This window comes from Colletotrichum phormii (genome assembly GCF_030913505.1).
Source record: "Colletotrichum phormii strain CBS 102054 chromosome Unknown BDP81scaffold_10, whole genome shotgun sequence".
In the NCBI taxonomy this organism is placed as follows: Eukaryota; Fungi; Ascomycota; class Sordariomycetes; order Glomerellales; family Glomerellaceae; genus Colletotrichum; species Colletotrichum phormii.
This window is the reverse complement of record NW_026851452.1, coordinates 1,038,157-1,061,461: the sequence shown is the minus strand read 5'-3', so window position 1 is coordinate 1,061,461 and position 23,305 is coordinate 1,038,157. Positions and strand designations below refer to the sequence as shown.

General features: G+C 54.9%; 6 protein-coding genes across 6 annotated transcripts; 3 read left to right on the top strand and 3 right to left on the bottom strand.

Annotated features, from left to right (window-relative positions):
• Window positions 1-2,437: 2,437 nt before the first annotated feature.
• On the top strand, window positions 2,438-4,927 carry BDP81DRAFT_319995 (CAP-Gly domain-containing protein; the record flags this gene model as incomplete). Its single annotated transcript, XM_060584489.1, has 2 exons — window positions 2,438-2,928; window positions 2,983-4,927. The coding sequence occupies 2 exons, from the start codon at window positions 2,438-2,440 to the stop codon at window positions 4,925-4,927; spliced, it is 2,436 nt and encodes an 811-aa protein (XP_060445329.1).
• Window positions 4,928-6,369: 1,442 nt separating this feature from the next.
• Window positions 6,370-7,887, top strand: BDP81DRAFT_319963 (kinase-like domain-containing protein; the record flags this gene model as incomplete). The annotated part of the gene is made up of 3 exons (XM_060584485.1): window positions 6,370-6,489; window positions 6,594-7,227; window positions 7,343-7,887. 3 exons carry the CDS (start codon window positions 6,370-6,372, stop codon window positions 7,885-7,887), a joined length of 1,299 nt encoding a protein of 432 aa, XP_060445328.1.
• A 413-nt stretch (window positions 7,888-8,300) lies between these two features.
• On the bottom strand, window positions 8,301-11,699 carry BDP81DRAFT_319699 (family 38 glycosyl hydrolase; the record flags this gene model as incomplete). The annotated part of the gene is made up of 4 exons (XM_060584459.1): window positions 8,301-8,910; window positions 8,963-9,693; window positions 9,747-11,490; window positions 11,554-11,699. The coding sequence occupies 4 exons, from the start codon at window positions 11,697-11,699 to the stop codon at window positions 8,301-8,303; spliced, it is 3,231 nt and encodes a 1,076-aa protein (XP_060445327.1).
• Window positions 11,700-13,749: 2,050 nt separating this feature from the next.
• On the bottom strand, window positions 13,750-15,028 carry BDP81DRAFT_27349 (uncharacterized protein). The gene has a single exon (XM_060582948.1). The coding sequence runs from the start codon at window positions 14,827-14,829 to the stop codon at window positions 13,882-13,884; it is 948 nt and encodes a 315-aa protein (XP_060445326.1). The 5' UTR covers window positions 14,830-15,028; the 3' UTR covers window positions 13,750-13,881.
• A 3,238-nt stretch (window positions 15,029-18,266) lies between these two features.
• On the top strand, window positions 18,267-21,429 carry BDP81DRAFT_319404 (muts domain V; the record flags this gene model as incomplete). Its single annotated transcript, XM_060584432.1, has 2 exons — window positions 18,267-18,737; window positions 18,823-21,429. 2 exons carry the CDS (start codon window positions 18,267-18,269, stop codon window positions 21,427-21,429), a joined length of 3,078 nt encoding a protein of 1,025 aa, XP_060445325.1.
• A 334-nt stretch (window positions 21,430-21,763) lies between these two features.
• BDP81DRAFT_27300 (ribosomal protein L10) lies at window positions 21,764-23,143 on the bottom strand. Its single transcript, XM_060582942.1, has 3 exons — window positions 22,848-23,143; window positions 21,972-22,735; window positions 21,764-21,918 (listed from the first exon to the last, which is right to left on the bottom strand). The coding sequence occupies exons 1-3, from the start codon at window positions 23,019-23,021 to the stop codon at window positions 21,912-21,914; spliced, it is 945 nt and encodes a 314-aa protein (XP_060445324.1). The 5' UTR covers window positions 23,022-23,143; the 3' UTR covers window positions 21,764-21,911.
• Between the last annotated feature and the right edge of the window lie 162 nt (window positions 23,144-23,305).

Genomic DNA, 23,305 nt, shown 5'->3' with positions numbered 1-23,305 from the left:
CGCGTGACGAGCTGCAGGGGGGATCCATCTGCTTTTCAACGGATAACCTGGAGTCTCTTTCTCCTTTGAGAGAACAGGACAGCAGCAATGCCGCAATGCTCGGTGCTCGCGACTCATCCCCTGGCTACTTTTGAGTCGGTTCGACCGTTGAGGATGAACACTCACGGTCTGCCGGGATGAGGGGGACTGATGAGGTAACATCTATTGTGGTTATGTGACCCTCCAATCCATCTGAATTCGGCCGGTGTCTGTCTAAATTTGGGAGGCGCAGACGGAACGAACTGGTGCATCAAGCCAGAGGTAAGATTGCTCACCGATATTGGACTGTGAGTGGTTGCTCGCCATAATTACCCTGATGCAAAGCCAGTGTACCGGAGTACACATTGACACATTGGAGAGTAATTGCTTTCCATAGGCCCCATGTGTGACTGCAGAGATTTTGGTGAAGCACACCATCAAGATGAGAGGAGGCAGATTTTCCAACACTATGTTATTAGGAGCTTGCTGGTGAACCATCCACTCACTGCGTGGCAACGGTGGCATGAAGGAGAGACAACCTAACCTAAGCCTGCAGACGACGAACACGTCGTTGCATGCAGGCGGTCAAACTGCCCCTGCTCTGCTGGGCTGGGCGTCACTGCACTGGGCGTCTACACCTCCACGCTCCGTCGTCTGCATGCAGCGGGTAAACCGTTAAGGCAGCCACCGGTTCGGACGATGCAAAGCTACGACAGCGTCATGGCAACCGCGAGGGGAACGGAAGCAGCTGGGGCCACTTGGCGAGCCTTGCCTTCTGTGCCTTCTCGACGTTCCAGGGTCTTTTTTTTCGTGAGATCTGCGGCTGCGCTACGATGTGCGATGGGGAAGATGAAGGAGCGATGCAGACTGACAGCCCAATTGCAGACGAGCATCTACTTGGTCCCCTACCTGTAGCCCTTACTCCGTAGGTACCTTACCTCGTCACCTCATGAAGCTTCAAGACCTGGTACCAAAAGTGACGAAGCTGTCCAGTGACCGAATCGGGATCCACGTAAACAAGTAGCTGAGCTGTTGCTCCGCGATACAAAGAGACAGCTGTGGAATGTGCCCGACCTGACGAGACCAAAACCAAAACCAAAACCGAAAGACCAGCGCAGACGCACTTGCTCTCGTGTTGTCTCATCCCAACTCAGATATAGCTCTCTCTTTCCCAATCATTCGTCTTCCGTCTTGTCTCGCCCTCTTTCTTCCCAGCCCGTGTGTCACGGCGTGTGTCACGGCGTGTGTCACGGCGTGTGTGTCTTGCTCTTGTCATTCTTTGCATCCCGCCATCCCGCCATCCCACCTCATTTGCGAATTTGCGGCTCCGACCTTTACTTCACCTCAATTACAGAGTATTGAGTATTCACCCAAAGAATACCACCTTCCAACGACAACACGCTTCCCGTCAAAGTACCTGATCCCACCGCAAGGGTAACGCTACTCCAACTGACGGATCACCAACCCATTTCCCGCTCCCCTTGACATCCATCACCCCTGCATCTCGTTGGTCTACGGATCCTTACCCAAAGAGCTGAACCAAAAAGTGGTCGACGTCTGAGACCCCATCCCAAGGACCAAGACCGGCCGTGCTCTCTCACAAGGGGAAAGGAGGGGCTCAGAGCGTCACAAAAAGCCCCTCGTCTGCCCGGCGACCGCTTTTTCTCTTTTGCTTGCGCTGGGCTTCTTTTGTCCTTCATCTTCCCATCGTCGCCGTCGTTGCGGACTGCCCTGGTATCTTTGCCCGGGCCTCTCTTCCGCTCTCTCTTCAACTCATACGTAACCGCCCCCATTGGGAGCAGTCGGCGCTGGTCAAGCTGTTCGGAGCTGCCAGATGATCTGTCAAGCTCATTGAAAGACCAAATTCGCAACAACTGTTAGAGACAAATCATTCTCCACGTCAAAGACACGCCCAAGGACCCGAGACGATCACACCTCACGGTTCTTCAGCTCTTAGCGCTCTTTCGGTATAGCGTCCGTCTCTCTGTCTGCCATTTTCCCGCCTACCGCCCAATCGACCGAAATTTGTCCTGTCCGCCACGTCTTTGTGCTTGCTTTTCCCACTCAAGGCTGTCAGACATTTACGAATCAACCCTCCCGATCTGTCGCCCAACACGGCCTGCCTCGCGCATCTCATTCGCTACTCAGCTGCTATTGCGACTAAGGCAAGTAACCTTAGTTGACGCTGGCCCTACCTTGCGGGCGACGAGTGGGGCGTTCGGGAATCAACACCACAACCTGGAACCTGGCCTGACCTGCGCCGCCTAATAGCGAGCCAAGGCCAGTAGAGCTGCCATCCAGCGCGCAATCTAGCGGTCGCATTACTGGCCGGGTCCCTGTACACGAGCCGCCGCGCCCAATAATTTTCTGGATCTGTCTGGCCTTAAACACCCAAACCGACCCGACCTGACTGGCCATCATGTCCGTCACCACAACAACAGCGACTGCCGCATACGCGCCGACCCATAGAAGTCTTGCCCACCCGCCGCGAACTCTTCGCAAAGCTACCAGCTTCACTAGCAACTTCGCCTCCTCCACAACCGCTTCCTCTCCCAGTCTTAATTCCCTCTACAATACCCATTCGCGTCTCACGCCCTCGCATCAATCCCTCCCGCGCAAATCCTCTCTGGCCGCCCTCACTCCCAAGTCTCTCGCCTCGATTCCCGATGTAAGCGAGTCCTATGCCTACAACAGCGTGCTAGCCGAGTCGCCCGATCGCAAAATGCCACCCGCCACGCCCGGTAGGGCCGGGACCGACTTCGTTCTCGGCGATGTCGTCGAAGTCCCGGGCAATATGCTCGGCACCGTCCGTTTTATCGGTTCTGTGGATGGGAAGAAGGGCACTTTCGCTGGTGTCGAGTTGCATCCCGAGTTCTCCCAGCGGGGCAAGAACTCGGGCGAGGTAGAAGGGTAAGTTTGCGCCCAACCAGTCTGTCAATAACATTCGCGCCTGACTTCATCTAGTGTTTCCTACTTTACTACGACTCTTCCTGGCGCAGGCATCTTCCTCCCTCTAAACAAGGCTGTGAGACGGGACTCTCCTCCTGGCTCGTCCTCTAGCTCGTTTCCTCACACTCCCACTGCCAGCACTATGGGCGGTCTCAAGGTCGGCACGCAGAACTCAACGAACACACCTCCGACGCCGTCAGTGCCGCTGTTCAGCAAATCTGTTGGCCCTGGCATTACCCCCGGCCGATCAATCAGTCCCCAGCTGAAGAAGTCAATGAGCAGGCCTTCTGTACGCCCAGAGTCGCCTGTACGAAAATTACAGATGACCCCAGGACCGAGACCATCACTGGCGACGCCCGGAAAAGTGCCTTCCAAATACAACTCTCCTGCCCCGAATCGCTTCGCGCAGAGTGTTCGTGGAACGGCCGGAGACCCGAGCAAAGGTCCACGGTTGGATAGGAAGCCAAGTGTTGGTCCGCGTAGTGCCTCTGCTCTTGGCCAAACGTCAATGTTTGACGAGGAGCCGATGCCTCAGCCACCAGCCACTCTACAGCGAACACAGACAAACGGAAGCACCAATTCGGTATCTTCATATAGCTCAAAGTTCAGAGTGCCATCGCGGGCTGGAGCCGGGTCAAGGGCCGCATCGCGAGCACAGAACGACGATGAGGTTGACCGGCTTAGAGCACAACTGGACGACCGCGAAAGGCAGTTGAGGGATCAAGCATCTACGTTGGCGGAGATGGAGAGCAGTTTGACCGAGCTTCAGACTCTTATGGAGAGTTCGGATCTGTCAGCACCCAAGCGCAACAGTCTCGACGATAAGGACTCGATGCAACTTCGCGCACTGGTCAGGGAAAAGAACGAGAAAATTGCGATGCTCACTGCCGAGTTCGACGCACACAGAGCCGACTTCCGAAGCACCATCGACACCCTCGAAATGGCGAGTTCCGAAACCGAACGAGTGTACGAAAAGCGCATTGACGAGTTGATGATGGAGATGCGTGAGCTCGAATCACGGACCGATGACGTCGATTCCGTTGCTCGTCAGCTGAAGCAGCTCGAAGAGTTGGTTCAAGAGCTCGAAGAGGGTCTTGAGGACGCACGACGCGGCGAAGCTGAAGCAAGAGGGGAGGTCGAATTCCTCCGTGGTGAAGTCGAGCGCACACGAACCGAGCTGCGCCGGGAGCGCGAAAAGGCCTCGGCCGGGATCAACGGCGCCCCAGGTTCCAGCAACGGGGACCGTGGCTCCGTTTCCAAGGAGTTGGAGCAGAAGGAAGACGAGATTCGGGGACTTAAGGCGATCATCCACTCTCTCAGCCGCGATTCTGTTCCTGGGGCCGACAAAGCTGAGGACCCCTCCGTACGCGAGAATGCGATGGCTCGTGAAAGGCTGGAGCTCGAGCGGGAAGTGGAGAGGCTTCGTAGAGGAAGCGCCACGTCTCAGCTCGATGGGCCCTTGGCCAACGGGGGTGCTCAGCGTTCTTCACTCCGCGATTCTCGGGATACCGTCATCCTGATGCGTAACAGCGAGCCCCAGTCTCCTACGGCGACGCACAAGCGTGTTCGTACACTGGACACGATGCCCGAAAGCGACGCCTTCTCGTCAGTCACGGATAATAGTACTCTCTGGTGCGAGATTTGCGAGACTGGCGGACACGATATCCTTACTTGCACAAACATGTTTGGCAACGAGGGTGGCAAGACCAACGGCGACGCCAGCAAAGTGAGCAAGGAGGACCTGAAGCCCATCCCCGCCGAGGACAAGCCGGCTCCTCTATCGCCCATCAAGTCCAAGCCACTTGCTCCTCCGCCAACTGTCAAGATCTTCCCGAACCCGATGGATTCCGGCCCTGTTGCTGGAAAGGAGAGCGGGATTGTTGACGTCTCCAAGTGGTGCGCTCTGTGCGAGAGAGATGGACACGAAAGCGTCGATTGTCCATTCGAAGACGCATTCTAGGCGGATGGGCTTTGAATCTCGACAGCAAGCGTTGTCTTGGGTTGAACGAAGGGCACGGCTACTCTGGTGTGCCTGTCTTCAACGGTCTTTCAATGTCAGAGTGCGGTATATCCCATTTTGTGTAGGATTCAAGGGCGGCTAGAGCGATGGAAGTCTTTTTTCGTTCGTGATAGCATTTGTAGCGATGATACCACAGCTCGATGAGAATTGTGTTTCGCGGAGTTGGATTCGCATGTTGAAGCCAACCAACAGCAGGAGCAGGGGATGATGGCATGAGGTCATTGGCTTTGTTGACTTTCAGTTCACACCGAGAGGTTTCTATAATACTAATAGTAGTAGACCTTAAAACATGAATAATGAATCCATTGCAGACACCCAGGAACAGCATCAGCAAGGCGCTCCATTGACTATGGTCTTCTCCCGGGCTATGAAGCCCCTCGGTCGAGAAGTTTATATCATCAAATGTCTCCTGGTGACGGGCTGCATTCAGACGACAAGGGTCTTCCCGTCGCTGCCGGCCGGGGGCCCTTTGAAGTTCAATGCCTCTCTCCAGCGTGTGTGCCCGTCCACGTTTCTCCACCTCAGAGGGTCCCCGGGTGGCGTTTCACGGCCTCTGCGCACGACGGGGGATTCGTACGTACCTCGAATCCTCAGCAGGGCGCAGCCCAGAGCAGTGGGACTTGATGAAGTAAGTACATAGGTAATTGATCTGATGTTTCTGGGAAATCGCCTCAGATCTCGTCAAGGTTTTTTCGTCGTAATTTTCCTTCAATTCCCATTGACAAGAAGTTTTTTATCCAAATCCATTGCTTGCGGCGAGCAAGAAAAAAGGTTGCATTCCTTTTTCTCAACGACTACCTTATAGTATACCTTGTCCGTTCACTTGATTGCAGACTCGACAACGGCCCTCCCGATTCCCGTGTTCCCCGAAAGCGGATCCCTAGACTACCTTGGCACCCACTGGACCGAACCGCAGCACTACGGACCTGCGTCAGCGTCCCCGTCAGCTTTAGGTTCGCTGCCCACTTTGGTTACCGGGGGGAAAGCAAGCAGCAGCAAGTAAGCAAGCTAGGTATTAGCTGTCCTGATTCTTGTTCCTCCCAATCGCGCTACGCAAAAGAAACTCACGACTTCGCAGTAAACGACCCATTGAAGCCTTTTCCTCTCTATTGAATTCTTGTCTGCGCAATTTCGATCACGAAGTCTGTCGACGACACTTCTCTCTCGTTCGACACGGACTCCCAATTCCGGGTAAAGAGTACGCTTTCTCTCTCTCGAAGTGTCCGATCACCACCACCACCACCTACCCGACCAAGAACGGACGACCGCTGCGCTCAACTCAACACCAACAATCACGAACTCGACGACAACCCTCAACTACTGTATTATACCGGGCTGAACCCCCCGTCGTTTTACGCAACAAAAACACACAATAGCCCAAGATGGCGCAAATATTCCTCGACGTGCTCTACTCCTTTGGCAACTGCCTCAACTGCTTCCCCGGCTCGCCGACACTCAAGATCAACAGCCGGAGCTTCAAGATCCTCCGCCTGCTGGGCGAGGTAAGCTCTCGCGATCCCTCTCTCTCTCTCTCTCTCTCTCTCTCTCTTGTCATTCTACACAAAACTAGACTCGTGCTAATCACTGGCGACGAACGGAAAAACAGGGCGGCTTCTCCTACGTCTACCTCGTCCAAGACACCCAAACCGCAGAAGAATTCGCTCTCAAAAAGATCCGATGCCCCTTTGGCGCAGAATCCGTCGCCCAGGCCATGAAGGAAGTCGACGCCTACCGCCTCTTCGCCCGCAGCCCGGGCATCATCCACGGCGTAGACCACGCCATCGCCACCGAGCGCGGCGGCGAACCCGGCTCCAAGACCGTCTACGTGCTGCTCCCCTACTACCGCCGCGGTAACCTTCAGGACCTCATCAACGCCAACCTCGTAAACCACACCGCGTTCCCCGAGCGCAGGCTCATGCTCTTGTTTTTGGGGGTGTGCAAGGCGCTTAGGGAGATGCACCATTACACTGGCGGAGGCGGAGGCGGCGGGCAATCGCAACAACAGCCTGCGGCGATGGAGAGGATGGAGATGGGCAACGGCGACGAAGATGACCAGGGCGCCGGGCCGAAACGCAAGAAGAGCGGGAAGAAGAATAAAGGCGGGAAGCGCGTCGCCAGCATGGCCGCCGCCGCGGGCGCCGACGAAGAGGACGAGAATGAGCAGCAGAGGCCGCTGATGGAGGGCGAGACGCCCGGGTCCGGAGACGTAAAGTCATACGCGCACAGAGATATCAAGCCAGGTTCGTTTCTTTCCTCATCCCTAGGCCCCTTCTTCCCTTTCTTTCATTCTTTCCGCGCACAATCAACAAGGTAAAAACGTTCCAAGTACTAACAAACAAACCACAACAAACGCAGGCAACATCATGATCGACGACTCAGGCTCGAACCCAATCCTAATGGACCTAGGCTCCATCGCCCCCTCCCCGATCCCGATAACATCCCACTCCCTCGCCATCGCCGTCCAAGACACGGCCGCCGAGCACAGCACGATGCCCTACCGCGCCCCCGAACTCTTCGACGTCCGCACCGGGACCGTCATCGACACAAAAGCAGACATCTGGTCCATGGGCTGCACCCTCTACGCCTGCCTCGTCGGCAAGTCCCCCTTTGAGGCCCGCTCCGACGAGACGGGCGGCTCCCTCAGCATGTGCGTCCTCGGCGGCGACTGGCGTTTTCCCGACGAAGGGATCAAGCGCACCGGAACCAGCGGCGGCATGAAGGGTAAAGCGGCCGCCACGGACGCTGGGGCGGGCGCCGGCGAGGTGAAGATCAGCGAGCCCATCCGCGATGTCGTGAGGAAATGTCTCAATGTTGAGCCTACCGAGAGACCAGACGTGGACGAGCTCATTGACTTGGTGGAGAGCGTTATTGAGAACTTGCCTCAAGACGGATCCTTGTGAGTGGGGGTAGACAGACCCAAAGTCGAACACAGGAGGAGGGGTTTGCGCAGAGTGATGTATTGTATAATGATGTTTCATACTTCTACTATTCCCAGGGAAGATTTGATAGGCTTCATGTTACCACGGCGTTCTAAGGAGGGCGCATGTAGGGAATTGAGCTAGAGAGATGTTCTGTCTTTTTCTTTTTCAAGAGTTTTTCTGAAGTACAGGTATTCACGTCCCAGACGCCTATTAAAAGTCTTCGTTATCCATCACAGCGCCCCCTGACCAAAGTGCACATACTCATGGTCCAAGATCTCACTCAAGGTGACGATCTCGCCCAAGGTGGAGGCGAGCTGTTCGTTAACTTCGTCATACTCGTTCTCATCCGACAGACACTCATGGTCGAGACCGCAATCGCTCAAGGCTTCATCCTACAACTCGAGGCGGTAGGTTGCGATCTCAAAGGGTCGCAGAGTAATCGAGAACTTTCCACTCTCAATCTTGATCTCCTCAATGTCATCCTCCAAGAGGTTACACTTGAAGACGCGCTTGACGTCCCAAGTCGTCTCAACAACGCCCTTGCTCTGGCCGCCGAGACTGTCGTACACACGCAGGATAACGTTGCGGCCCTTGCGCTTGGGAAGCTCGCCACGCGTTACATCCTCGTCGTCCTCGCCACGCTTGACGGTATCGAGGATCAAAGAGCCATCGCCAGTGAGCTTCACGGGGCTCTTGTTGAGGGATGCCTGAACGGCACTGGGCGCAGAGAGTAGCTTCAGAGGGCTGTTGAAGGCATAGGCTGCTCGCACAGTGGCAGAACTCAATGTTCCTTCATGGGGGAAGATTGCCCAGCGAATTTGGTGAGTTCCCATATCAGCGTGAGCATCAGGAGCCTTGGGTGACCGAAGAAGAGAGAGACGCTGCAGGTTGCCAACAGTGGCGAAACCATACTTGCTATCGTTAAGGATGGAAACTCCGTAGTTGTGCTCTGAGAGATCAGCGAAGCGATGGCAGCAGACCTCGAACTTGGCCATGTCCCAGCTGTGGAATTCATTAGCAATTGTTTCTCCAAAATATTCCAAGAAAAGCATACCTGGTGTTGTAGTGAGTAGGTCGCTTCACAAGACCATACGCTGTTTCATACGAGGCCTCAGTGTTTCTGACGTCCACAGGGAATTCGACCTTGAGGAACTTCATGGTCTCGTGCCAGTCAACTTCAGCACTGCACTCAACCCATGACTGTTGCCCCTTGAGGGCGGCTGAGAGAGTAATGGTGGACTTGATCGAACTCTCTTCGCTGATCTTGATCTGAGTAGTCAAGCTGACGCGATGGGCCTTTTGCTCAGTGATTGAAGTTGTGCCGGACGGGAGCTCCTTTCTTGTGTCGAGGTGGTACACCTCAACATCCCAGGCTTGCCAGTAGAGAGGCTTGTCATCAAAGATGACATATTGATTGGCCTTGCCGCCCTTCGCGATCACCTCGCGATCGGCATTGCGGTCGTAGAGGGATGTAATGGTGCCATTCTCGACCTTGACCTTGAGCTGATCGTTCTGCAAGACGAATACACCGCTGCTGACTTCTTCAATCGTAACAGCCGGTTCTTCTTCAGAGATCTTGAAGGGACGAATGGCCAACAATTGGCCCTCGCCACAGGCAACACCTGCCTCGGTCTCGGAAATTTCGACAACCTCTTTTCTGTGCCAAGGTAGAGTGTTCAGGGCTACGGTCTCACTCAGACGACCAGTTGTGGCAGTGGCCGCTCCAAAGACGCCGTGGATGTCCTCAAGAATCTTCTTGCCTGTCTTGAAGACCATGTCGTAGAGCTAGCCAGTCTGGTCAGCAACTATTCAAAGTGTTTTGCTGCGTTACGGCTTACCTCGTCTGAATCATCATAACACATCTCGATGGAGCTACCCGGAAGACAATCGTGGAATTGGCAGAGCAAGACGGCCTCCCACATATCGTCAATCTCCTTCTTGGGATACTTGTAGCTCTTGCTGGTATCACTGAGCGTCGCAATAGTGGCAAGTAGTTCAACTTCTCTGAGCAGAACCTCCGACTTGCGGTTGTTGAGCTTGTTGTTCGCCTGCGTCGTGTAGGTACCGCGGTGAAGCTCAAAATAGAGCTCACCGTACCAGGTGACAAACTCTGTGGCTTTCGGCTGGAGCTTGTCGAAGAAGTCATCGACGCTGTTGCCCATCTGCACTCTAGGCAACATGCCAATCTGATCGGAGATACCGCGACATCTGCGGAGCTTTTCGAGATGTTGCCAAGTAGGGCCGCCACCACCATCGCCCTTTCCGAATACCAGCAAGGAGGTGTGATCCTGGTCCATCGACTTGTGCTGGCTGACACTGCGCTTCACGTCGCCAAAGTGTGCTTCGGCAGTGTAGGTCTCTGACGGCGGCATGTGGCAGATTACCTGGCTACCGTCAAGAGCAACCCAGTTGAAGGTAGTGTGTGGGAAGTTATTGATGTTGTTCCAGCTAAGCTTCTGGGTGAGGAAGCGGTTCATGCCAGCAAGGCGGCACAGCTGCGGAAGCTGGGCAGCATATCCAAAGGTGTCGGGCAGCCAGAAGGTCTGGCAGCGCTCGCCAAAGTTGCTCTCGAAGAATCTCTGTCCGTACAGGAATTGTCGCACAAGAGACTCTCCACTGGGCATGTTGGTGTCGTGCTCGACCCAGCTGCCTCCAATAGGGTGGAATCGGCCCTCCTTGACCTTCGTCTTGACACGATCAAAGGCGTAGGGGTAAATCTCCTTTAGCCACTTGTATTGCTGGGCTTGCGAGCAAGCAAAGTTCAGCTCCGGGTATCGGTCCATCAAATCGCACTGGTTAGACCAAGACCTGACTACTTTACGCTTGGTCTCAGCCCAGGGCCAGAGCCAACAACTGTCGATGTGACAATGGCCAATGCCGTAGACTTGAGGCTCTTTGTCATCGCTGTAGACCTTGTGCGAGTCGACATTCGAGCCAAGGTACTCCTGAGCGATCTTTCGACACTTTACGATGGATTCCTTGTTGCCGAGCTCAAAGGCGTCAATGACATCGGTGGCAACCTTGAGAGCTCTATGCTGCTCCCACGAGTCCTGAGGAAACTCCCGCGCAGCATCGCCAATGATCCAGATATCAAAGTAAAGTGCTCGTGCTTCGGGATTGACGGCAACTATGTCAGCTCGCCCAAGTTGGAAGTACTTGTTTGGGTCTGGAGGCTGGATCGAATCTCCACCGGGAGCGTTTCCGAACATGCCATTGCAGGCCATCTCGATGTAGATGGTGTGCTCCTTGCCGTCCCTGAACTCCTTGGGCAGAATCCATTCTACCCGCTCGCCGCCCCCAGTAAGACCCTGCAGCGGCTTGCCATCCTCAGTCCAGATGAGGCCTTCATTATTGGCATCCCAGTGGAGTTCAAGGAGGTCCTTGTCACAAAGTTCTTTCGGAACGGTTAAGGTAACCTTGAACCAATGTGTCGACCATGATGGGCCAAACCATGCGCCCACCTCGGTCTTTTTGAATTCGTGTGAAACAGCGTCCTTGAATGTCGGCCGAGTGGTTTCGGGTGCGTCCCATACGGACAGCTTAACATGAGGTTCGCCCGATGCGGTGCCCTCCGTCATCATGCTATAACGCAATTAGCGGGACGTTCCCCAGCTTTACTACGGGGCCTGGTGGGGGGTTACGCACGCCAGGAGGTTATGCTTCTCCCATTGTCCAGTAGAGTAGAATTGGTTAATTCTGTCCTTGTAGAGCTTTGAGATCCATTGTCCGACAGGTCGGGATGCGAGAGCTGGGTAAGAGCTCTTGCTCTTGAGTTCTTTTCCGCCGCCCATGGTGGTCTGTTCAGCGAAGCTATCGAGTAGCCGGTCTCCGGACTGTTTCAATTGCTCGACAGGACCAGGTGGAGCTGATCGATTATTCAATCGACGAACACGATGGGGCACCGATAAGTGGTGATGATCGGATCGCGAAGCACTTGGGGGTGGACCGGCGCCTTGTTCTTCTGAAGACTGGGGAGCTCGAAAGGCGTCGTTGAGATGTTGATTAAGGGGTTTGGGTTTGTTCTGACTACGAAGGAAGGGTGTTCGTGTTAGCTTTGACCTCGGGATTGTCTGAAAGCAGAGACGGACTCGAAGCTCTTGAGGGGGGAGCTAAAGCAGAGCACGGGAGTACCCCTGCAGTACAGATAAACAGACGCTGAAACACAGCCAGTAGGAGCGTGCGGGGACAGCTCGGTGCAGCAACAAGTGCGGGGAGGTTGGGCAAAGCGTGTGATAGAGGTGACGCAGCCATCATGCGATCCCCCTTGGATAAGTTAAGTAGCCGGAACGCCGGGCGGAATATGCTCGGCGGATCGTCCACCATTAAGAGCACCTCACATACCTCATCTTGTCGATGTGGTGATACGGATACAGCGCCCAGCGGCTGAGAGGGGAAGGTGACGTTAGAGAGGATTGTTGACAAGACCGGTGTTAGAACCTTGATTCGATACCTGGGTCGAAACAGCCGGAGCAACAAGCGCTGCGGATGGAGATGAGGTAGAAGAGTACAATGAAGATATGCGAATGGTCACCAAAAAGGAGTAAGGGCCGTTGTAGAAACGAAACAAGAAACAATGCAGAGCACAGCTTGTTATTGTGAGGTGTCGAATGCTACCTTGCGGTAAGTGTGAGGTTGATGAATGGATTCAGTGACAAGCCAGAGTGCAGTCGGTGTAAGTCATCCTCTCATGGCTAGGTATTCAGCGAGTGCACCTACCCAGATCAAGCCGGCATGCACCGAGTGGGTGCGGCTACCCTCCATTAACGCACTTGAAACTTAGGTCCCTTGATGTTCAACCAAGAAGCTATCGCAGTCTGAAATACTCCTGCTGTGTCTGTAGTAGGCGAGTACGTAGTGCTCGTTGAACACGCAACCTGAAGTCACAACCACCGACGATTAGGGCTCTGCAGTCAACTACCTACCAAACGGCTAAATCTCTTAATCAGATGCAAGCTCCTGCTTCTCATCATCTCGGTGAAATGCATTTCTTCCCCATCGTCGTTCTCAACTTTACAAATTATGCAACCGGCCAGTAATGATCCAAATGGTGAGAGGGGAAAAATCATGTCAGATAGTCAGAGTGCATAGTCTTTACGTATTCGCACCTCCGAGTTGGATCTCGTGAATAGTCGCCCAGCAATCAAACGCAACATCATGCACCACAATGTGATAAAAAGTGGTCTTGTGAGCTCGAGACGCAAAAGCAGTTACACCAATACAACTACAAAAAGAGGTCACATCATTGGGGAACATCGGACTGAGCAGGTGTCAATTCTGTACGCCCTCGCTTGTATGTGCGGTAGAACGAGGTGGATATCCGGGGCAACTTGTAGTGTGTAGGCATGCAGATGCGTGCGCATATCGCTTGTCAGTCAAATGGGGTACTGCGGCAGCTTGATCGATCACGATTCACCAGCTCGAGAGTCCGAGGGCATTTTTTCGAGGAGACGCCCTCCACAAACCATGTGCAAAATAAGAGCTCCGGAAAATGTCAACCGACAGAAGTGGCGCCAAAAAAAGACAAGCCCAATCCCAGTTGGTTGGAGGACATGGGTTGCTGTTCGTAAACGAAAGACGATGGTTCGATTGTTCCACGAGATTCAAAAATTTGGTGCCCGCCAACATACGATCCCCGATTTAAGGTTTCCCCCCATGTGCTTCTGTCACTTTGCAAGTTCGCAGGCAGAGGACTGTCAGCTCTTGAGATGATACACGCCCTCACTCATCAGCTGAAAAATGTGCAATGGGACGAACTTGAGCTTTTTGTAAGAATATTCGTCTTTGTTTCCTACATACGCGGTCCAGGATATATAGATACTATGTGCAGAGTGGCCAAAATAGCAAGGTATGTAGATCGCCCAGGGTAACTATTCCAATCGTCACATCATTGTCCATGCCCGCCGTTGAACGCCACACATTAAAAAAAGCAAAGAGCCGGGAAAGAAGCAAATCAAAAGACCCCAAACACCAACTTCAAGATGACAAGCCAGAGTCCTTGCCCCGGCTTCCAGTGCCGGTGCCCGTACCGCGGTGAACGAGTTCGGACCCATCCCCCCCCTCGTCATCTTCATCGTCCAATTCCAAGTCATCTTCATCGTCGTATTCTTCAACCTCGCCATCTTCGAGCTCATCCTCCATGAGCTGATCAAAGTCGTCGTCGGCTTCGCTCCCACTCTCACTTTCGTCCTCCTCGAAGCCTAGCACGCCGAGGATGGGCACTTCCACCTTGCGGTACTGGCTTCTAATCATGTTGTCCGCCATCTCAAATAGCTTGGAGTCCTTGTCCGGTGGGACCTCCCTGTCCATGGAGAAGTGGGCTTCCTCTTGGTCAGCGGGGTCGTCGAGCCCCGGAATGTGCGGTGATGACATGCCCTCGGGCACGTTCATGACCCAGCGCCGGACCCCTTCGCCCTTTGTGACGCGGGACCGGGTGCTCTGGGCTCTCAGCCCAGTGCGGAACTGCTTCTTTTGCCTCCGGCGTCTCCGCTGGATCCGATCGCGGATGTACCACGCCACCACCAACATAGCTGCCTGCATCATCTCTTGACACTTTTGCCTGTGCATGTTGGCCCAAGCCTGGCATCTTTGCTGCTGCGCGTTGGAGATAGCCTGGCAGCGTTGCTGGTAGTAGGCGGCGATGCGTGATACCATGGCGACATATCGGGGATCCATGGGCGGCTGGTTCGGGTCTGCACTCGCATTCGGAATCGACGTCGACTTTGGCGGGACCATGGACGGGTTGTTTAGTGATGATTGCTCCTTCTTCATTGTGACATGATCATTGGTGATGTTTGCCTCGGCGGCTTTGCGTTTCAGCTGAGCAGACAGAGGAAGTGCGGGTTTCCGGAATGAGAGATGCTCAGGCGGAGGTGTAACGGGAGCTAAAGGGTTGAAGTTGATTGTAGGGAGATGCGCCGCCATAGAGGGTGGTTGTGTTGTGAGCAGCTTTGCTCTATCGTGGTATGTGGTGTAGTTGGTGTTTTGGTGTTACTCCGGTTGAAATCGTGAGTGAACCGGGGCGTGTAAGCGGGTTCGCTCTAGGTTGTCGATCGATAAAACACGTTCGGGATAGCAAAGGGAGGGATAATGTCTGCTATCCAAGTCCTAGACAAGTCGTAGGATAAGGTACTCGATAGTGATAGATAATAGAGAGGTGAGTCTGGGAGGATCGAGGACCAGGCAGGAGTCGTAGATGTTGGGAGCGGCGGGACTAATAGTAGTGGTGGTGGTGGTGGTAGTAGTAGTAGTAGTATTGGCAGCAGATGAGACGGATAAGGGTGGGATCCGCTGAAGACAGATAGACAGGCGAGGTAGACGTATCAAACCAAGTGTTCGGTAGGAAATGAGTGGTGACTGGCTAGAAACGGGAGGCACAGAAAAAGAGATATATACCTACAAGGCGACATTTCAAATGCAAAGGGCGACATGACGGTGCATGTCGCCATGCTTGGGCCAAGGGTCTGATGATAAATCTGGAGAGTGAGCGGGAATGGGCTGAGAAGTAGTCGAAATCGGCCGATACCGAATGGCAACCGCGCCGTACTTTTGGGGCCAGGCCCGGTACGTACCCCACGTACCTCGATGCTCTAGGGCGGGCGGCCCAGGTACTTTCACCGACTTGTTGCAACTCCGCTTACAACGGCCATCCCGTGGGCTCCGGGTGGATCCTCTTCTTTTTTTTTCTCAACTCCTTCTTCCGTCCGCTGCTCTTTCTCATCAAGCGGACATAGGGATTAGGGGATGTTCTTTCCTTCCATTACCGTGGTACCTACCCTAGTGTAGGTACGGAGTACTTAGTCACAGGTCAAGAGCCTTAGGTAAGGTACCTAGGTACGGTAGGTACATCTAGGTAGGTAAACTGGTAAAGGAAGGTAAGGACGGTCAAATTGTTCTTTCCGTCGAAAAGCGATGTATCCGGTGCAGGTGAGGTAAGCAGTGGGTGGCATTATTGTGCTTACACGTCGCAATCCTCCGGGCCCAACCTCATTACACCTCACCTTGGAAAGTCGGACTGAGTGGGTGGACTCTCATCCAAGCATCATCCAGTCGCCTGGTATGAGTGTGGCATGCTACGATCCGAACCATCCATTTCCCCATAATCCCATGTTACACTGTCGTCTGCCTTGCGTCCACATGCGCGCACATCCGACGATGCCTTCTCCAGAGTGTCAGACTTCAACAGCGGCTGCCAGACCAAGCCACCCCATCATCACCCATGCCGTCTCAGTAGCCACACTCGCACAACATTAACGCAACTTACCTTTACTGAACTCCATCTTTTGTTCATATTGACTTTCTCCCCTTTCTTTGACTCCCCTTTGCAGCCCCGCGCGGCGCGGGTCGGGTCCTGGCATGCGGATTCTTTTCTCGATCCATCGTCAATGCCAAAACACAACAGCCCATGTCTTTCCATCTAAACCGGACACTCCCATGCCGCCGCAGCCATGTGTTCAGACCCAGACACAGCCAGCACACAATACTTCGTACAGGCACATAGAGCATCGGTACCTAGTCGTCCAACTAGGCACGCAAAGCTACCCTGAAAAGGTCGAGAAACGCAGTGCTGCCACACAATGGAGATTGGGTGTTCTGGGGTGGCGGCAATCTCTGGCCGTCTGCCCATCTTTGATTGTCTCCAGCCCACCCTCGTCCGCCTTCCTGCAAGCAGTCCCAGGCTCATGTATTCTCCCCCAATTGACCCAAAATGGACACGGTGATGGATCCAGCTGTCCGTTGATCCCAATGGCCGGTGAGCCACGATATGGCCATGACCGCTGCGTATGATGCGACCCCCCGCCCTGTCAATCTCAACATGACGGTGTAATCATTCGACGATCGCCCGCAGGATAATGCACTACAGCATCAGCCTCACCACCAACACAGAGCTCGCTCGCCTCTCAGTGGTTGTCTAGGCGCTGTTGGGACACAAAGCACTGTGTTTCTTGTGCCCGGAAATCTTAGAATTTCTGGTTGACCTTCCTGCTCAGGCTGCTGCAGCGAGGCATCCATGCTGCCGGGTCGTTCCGCAACTCGAAGCAAAACATGGCCCAAAACTACCCGAACCTTCCCTCCAAGGCAACCTCAGACCTCACGTCTTCACCCTCCAGACGAGAGTAGGGGAAAGAAATACAGTTCTTCTGATCAGGAGCGCACTGTCACCCACACACCATACTCCATCGAGTCTCCCTATCTTTGCCAAACTGTCGTTATAATTGTGGTCCCTTCGACTCCAACGGGCCTGCTGCGTACGACCTGTCCAACAGAATGACGCTAGACGAAACAGAGTCTCGTAAGACGATGATGCACACCAGGCAGGTACCCGTAAAAAAAAAAGTACCAACGCGCCAGCGTGCCTACCCAAACACGATAGCCTACAGCAAACGCAGTCCATGATCGTCATTGATGCTCTCCCTTCTTGGCTTGTTCGTGCTCAAAGCAACTCGCGATCTAGACGCATCCCTCCCTTTCGCCGCGGATCTTGCTTACAAGACCGACCTTATCTGCCTCGGAGCCTGGAGGGCCAAACAGGACCTGACTTCTGCGGGTACAGGACCCCTAATTCCGACATCGTCCCCTTCTCCATTAACCCCGTTTCTTCTCCGCTTGGCGACTCCATTCTTGTTTGGTCCTGCATCCGGTTGGCGAAGCTTCCGCAATGATTACGTTGCCACTGCAAGAGACTGGAATACTGGATTTGCGCAGGTGCCAACCTAACGTGTCAGTAAGGTAGGCATTCGTTGTTGCCCGCTGTCCCATCTACGGAGTACCTATTGTGTAAGCAGGTCCCGTCCCCCGCCGTCACATCTCCGACGATACAGAGGGCCTCGTTTAACGTTTTATCGCCGATAGCCTTCAGGAACATGTCATGCCATTTCTACCCCGGTCCGTCCCATGCCATGCCATGCTACCTCACCTTACCTCAACTCGAGGCACCTAATAAGGGCGATGCGAACCAAACCCGGACACCTGGACCACAGGACTTGCCCCATAGAACAGTTCACAGCGGCCTGCCAGTCCCGTCCCATCTGCAAAGAATCCTCCCAGTGGGAGCCAATTGATTCGGGCGGATTCAAGCTACCGTCCCGAAAATCTCGCGATAATTCACGTCCGCGCCGCCGCTCGCATGATTTCCATTCAGCCCATTCCAACCCCGGTTTCTATCTATCTTTTACCCGAATCATTCATTATCTTATCATTCGACTGTAACCTCCGCTTGCCGTCACAGCACCACACCTCATTCCCAAGCTGCCTTGCGCATGGACACTGACTAAACCAACCAACCAACAAGACCAGAACAAAAAAAAAAAACCCTTGCATCGACGTCGCGTCCAAACAGCTCACATTCATGATATGCTCACATGTTACCCCGACCACTCACCACACTCGCCTGTCATGATCTGGTTACCCCGTTACTGACTACTGCCCGATCTTGCTCTGTCTCCGCACATCACCTCCGCCTGCGCCGCTACAATGGAGTGATTCGCGGCTCCATCTTCGGCCGAGAAGCTGGGGTTTCTGGATTGCCGGACACCAGGAGCTGGCACTTATCCATCTTTGCCAGGGGTAAGAAGACAAAGTCCAAGGTGAAGCTGGACGATCTACCCCAAGGCGTTTTGCCGCTGGATCCCCGTCCCGTGCAAGATGAGGGCCCGACCTATCCAACAGTCGTGCTGCAAGCGCGCCGCAACATGCAAAAGTTCGACAACTGCGTGCTCTTGACGCGAGTCGGCGGTTTCTATGAGCTGTACTTTGAGCACGCCGAGGAGTTCGGCCCTCTCCTGAACCTCAAGGTTGCTCAGAAAAAGACGAGTGCCGGTCCGGTTTCCATGGTAAATTAGTTCTCTCTTCGTGTACCAGGAAAAACGTGTGCTGTTAGTCTCGTGTTCATTGGGTCTGATATGTGATGATTACTAGGCCGGCTTTCCCTTCTTCCAGCTGGATCGGTTCCTCAAGATGCTGGTCCAGGACCTGAACCGCTACGTCGCCATTGCTGAGGAGTTTCCCAATAATGCGTCCGAGAAGGTCAAATCTGGTGGCCTGTTGCATGATCGAAGAGTTGCTCGTGTCATCACGCCAGGAACCTTGATTGATGAGAACTTCATGGACCCCTACGCCAATAACTACGTGCTGGCTATCCATGCAACGGCAGCCCAGTCCGGGGGAGGGGTAGACGAGACAGAAGCCCCAGACTCGTCCCATTCAGCCGCTGACCGGAGCGTGACTCCGGCAACTGGTGACTCTGCCGCACCACCACCGCTACCCCTGGGCCTCGCCTGGCTAGACCTGTCCACCGGTCAGTTCTACACGCAGGCCACCGATCTATCGGCTCTATCTTCGATCTTGTCGAGGATATGCCCCAAAGAAGTCGTGCTCGACAGCGAGATCCAGGCCCAGACCGACCATGGCCTGTTACCCATCCTCGCCGAGGACCGCCATCTGGTCACTTACAGTCCCCTCGGCGAGATTAGGCGTCTTTCTGATTGGACCTTTATGCTCGAGAGTGAAATTCCCCAGGCGACGCGTGATGCCTTTACCGAGCGTGAGGTAACGGCCGGCAGCCTCCTGCTGCATTACGTCAAGGAACGGCTGCTAGGGCTGAGCATGAAGCTGCAGCCGCCGACGCGGCACGAGAACATGCAAATCATGAGCATCGACAAGAATAGCGTCCGCTCGCTCGAGATTAAACAGACGATCCGAGACGGCAACTTTCGCGGCAGCCTGCTCCATGCCATCAGACGGACGGCCACCAAGAGCGGTGCCCGGCTCCTCAACGACTGGCTCAGCGCGCCGTCCACGTCGCTCGACACCATCAAGCTCAGACAGGACCTGGTCGCCCGCTTCATCGAGGAACCGGACCTGCGTGACGCCGTGGTCCTCCTGCTCCGCCGCAGCCACGACTCCCAGCGCCTGGTGCAGAAGTTCGCTCTCGGCAGAGGAGACCCGGACGACCTGGTGGCCCTGGCGAACACGATCCATGCCACAGACAGCATCCATCAGCTGTTGGCGGAAGCGGCCGACGAGTCCAAATGCCTCGCGCACATGACGGCCCGCCTGAACCTCAAGGGGCCCCTGGGCCTCGCGCGCCGCATCAAGGACGCCATCGATGAGGAGGGCATCGTACACCAGCACGAGATCGAGGCCAGCGAGGCGGGGCAGATGATGGCCCTCGCCCAGGAAATCGTCAGCAACGAAGGCACGGAAGACGACGCGGTCGTCCTCCCCAAGGGAGCCTCCGCCGCCGCTGCCGCCACGAAGAAGAAGCGCCCCACCTCAGTCCGGGAAGCCTACGCCGACGACAACGAGACGTGGATCATGAAACCCGAAGCCAGTGCCGTCCTCCGCCGTCTTCACGCCGACCTAGCCGCCCTTCACGTCGAGAAGGAATCCCTTACCGAGACGCTCCGCGACCGTCACGGCGCCGCCTCCCTCACCCTCCGCTGGTCCCCGGCCCTCGGCCACTTCTGCCATATCAGGGGCAAGGACGCTCGCGCCGTCATCTCCTCCTCCTCTTCCACAATAAGAGCCCTGAGCTCCAGCAAGTCGACAAGCTCCTTCCACGACCCGGAGTGGACACGGCTCGGCCACAAGCTCGAGCACGCCCGGCACAGCATCCGCACCGAAGAGCAGCGCGTCTTCCACGCCCTCCGCGCCGCCGTCGTGCTCAACCTCGTCAAGCTACGCCGCAACGCCGCCGTCCTCGACGAGCTCGACATCGCCACCTCCTTTGCCAAGCTCGCCGTCGAGCAAGGCCTCACCCGGCCCATTGTCAACAATTCCACCGGCCACACCATCATCGGCGGCCGGCACCCAACCGTCGAGGGCGGACTCCACGAACAAGGGCGCACCTTTGTCCGCAACGACTGCCTCGTCGGCGGCGGCGGCGGCAGCTCCAGCTCCGGCTCTCCAGGCGCGAAGCTCTGGCTCATTACAGGTCCCAACATGGCAGGCAAAAGCACCTTTCTCCGCCAAAACGCCCTCATCACGATCCTCGCGCAGGTAGGTTGCTACGTGTCGGCCGACTACGCCGAGCTGGGCGTCGTCGACGCCCTCTTCAGCCGCGTCGGGTCCGCGGACAACCTCTACCGGGACCAGAGCACCTTCATGGTGGAGATGATGGAGACGGCGCACATTTTGCGTAACGCGACGCCGCGGTCCTTTGTCATCATGGACGAGATTGGCCGCGGCACGACGCCCGAGGACGGCACGGCGGTCGCGTACGCCTGTCTGCATCATTTGGTTACTGTTAATCAGTGCCGGACGCTGTTTGCCACGCATTTTCACCGCGTTGCTGACTTGGCGGTGTGGGATGGGTTGAGTGGCGAGGGAGGGCGTGAGCAGGGTCGGGTGGAGATGTATTGTACGGATGTGGACGAGGATGAGGATGGCGGATTCGTCTACGTTCACAAGTTGGTCAAGGGCATCAACAGGCAGAGTCACGCACTCAAGGTTGCAAAACTGGCTAATCTGCCTGACGCGGCAGTGAGCATTGCGAAAAAGGTTCTTGGTATTGAAAAAGCTTAGACTAAGTAAAGCATGGATTGTCATCACGTTTGACGGCAAGGGGAAAGGCGAAAAGGGTCACTGTACGATATGGGCGATGTATTATAAAAACCTGTACACTTTTGTATGTTAGCCATGATACCCATGTGAAACCAAGGCTGAAAAGTAAAGAAGACGATTGAAGTTGCTCTCTCATACGGAAATTGTGTGTGACATCAAGTAGATCAGGGTTAAAAAGCTCTTGAACATTTAAATAATCATAGGAAGCATAGGAGAAGGTGTAGAAGAAAGAAATGAGTACTAACCTTTGAAACATTGGAAAGTGAATGCTCACGAGCATAGTCACATCACCAAGAGTCGAGAGCGAATTGTTGTTTTGCCGTCAAATGCGATGTGCTTGATTGACCGGCAACCCATCTATACAGCGATCAAGATCCACGTATCTTCGTAAACCCATTCGTAGCCCAGATAGTAGCCGTATCATCACCGATTTCCCGTCATATTTAGTCGCTAGAAACGAGGTTAGCAATGACAAAGAGCGCAAGGGGGTTAGGTGAACATACAAGAGACCGCCGAAGCCGCCATCCTCATCGGACTCCTCCTCCTTCTCCTCCTCCTTCTCCTCAGCCTTGGTCTCGGCAGCACCGCCGGAAGCAGCACCGGCAGCGGGAGCGGCAGCGGCGTACGCGTCGGGGTTGGCGATGCGGTCCTTGAGCTCGTCGATCTCGGCCCAGGAGTAGTCGGTCTCGATGGCGACAGCGAGAACCTTCTTGTATCCGTTGAAGAAAGAGTGGATGACGGAGGGAAGGGTGGGGAAGTTGATAGCCAGGGACACAGCGGCGATGGTGGTGACGGCGCTGGTGAAGGACTTGAGAAGCTGGTCCTCAGAGATGTCGAGGACATCAGCGGGGAAGCAGTTGCCCTGGTCGTAGATCTGGGAGATACCCATGCCGTAGGTGAAGGGAGAGATGTTCAGCATGTTGAGGAGGGTGGCCTCGGAGGGGCCAACCTTGGTGTTGGCCTCGACGAGCTTCAGGTCGGACACAATTTCAATGGTACCACGGGCAATCTTGGTGGGGACACCGAGAGCCTGGAAGAAAGAGGTCTTACCGGGCTCCATGCCGGTGTTGCCAGCGGGAACCCAGACATCGGCGGGGGCGAGAGCACCGGCACGGGCAGGGGCGGCGACCTTGTTGGCGAGAATCTTGTCACGGATGTCCTTGAGCTCGGAGTTGGTGAAGACGAAACCAACGTTACCCTTGACGAAGGGAAGGAGACGCTCGTACTCGGGGGAGTCGGGGATGAAGGTCTTGAGGGCACGGCGAACCTGTATTCCAACTTTGGTTAGCAAACGCGTTCTTCATCCAGAGACCAACGACGCGCCGGCGAGAGTAATTCTTCCAGGCGCTCGATTGAGCTTCGCGCAAAGACAAACATACCATGGTGTTCTTTCCCATCAGGACGACACCCTCACCACGGAGGGACTGTCTGATCTCGTGCATCTGCTGAGAGCTGACATTGTCGACGGTGACGATGAAAATGGACTTGTACTCCTCGAGCAAGCCCTTGAGCTTGTCGAAGTAGCCGGCCTTGTTCGCAGATTTGCCCCCCATATCTTCTTATTTACGAAGGCAGGTTGTTTAAGGGCAAATGAATTTTTGGGTAGTGGTTGGTGGATGGGAATTGGGTATCAAAAGTTGATGTTGTAAAAGGCAAAAAAGAGGCTGTCCCCAGAATTTGCGCTTTTTGCTTCACCAAACGAAATTTCGGTGTGTGCTGCCGGGCGCCGCTGCCCCCATCAGGGCAACCGAGTGGGTCTAGTCTCAGAAGAGGCAAGCGCGGGGCAGCTTGCAAGGAGGTCGATGGCCCAAGCTTTGGAGACGACTTGCACCGCTTT

Excerpts from the sequence above, each read along its gene's own strand:
- BDP81DRAFT_27349 (XM_060582948.1), bottom strand. The coding sequence starts at position 14,829 with ATGGCGGCGCATCTCCCTACAATCAACTTCAACCCTTTAGCTCCCGTT.
- BDP81DRAFT_27300 (XM_060582942.1), bottom strand. The coding sequence starts at position 23,021 with ATGGGGGGCAAATCTGCGAACAAGGCCGGCTACTTCGACAAGCTCAAG. Across the intron at positions 22,736-22,847 it reads TGATGGGAAAGAACACCATG|GTTCGCCGTGCCCTCAAGAC; the intron begins GTATGTTTGTCT and ends GTTGGAATACAG.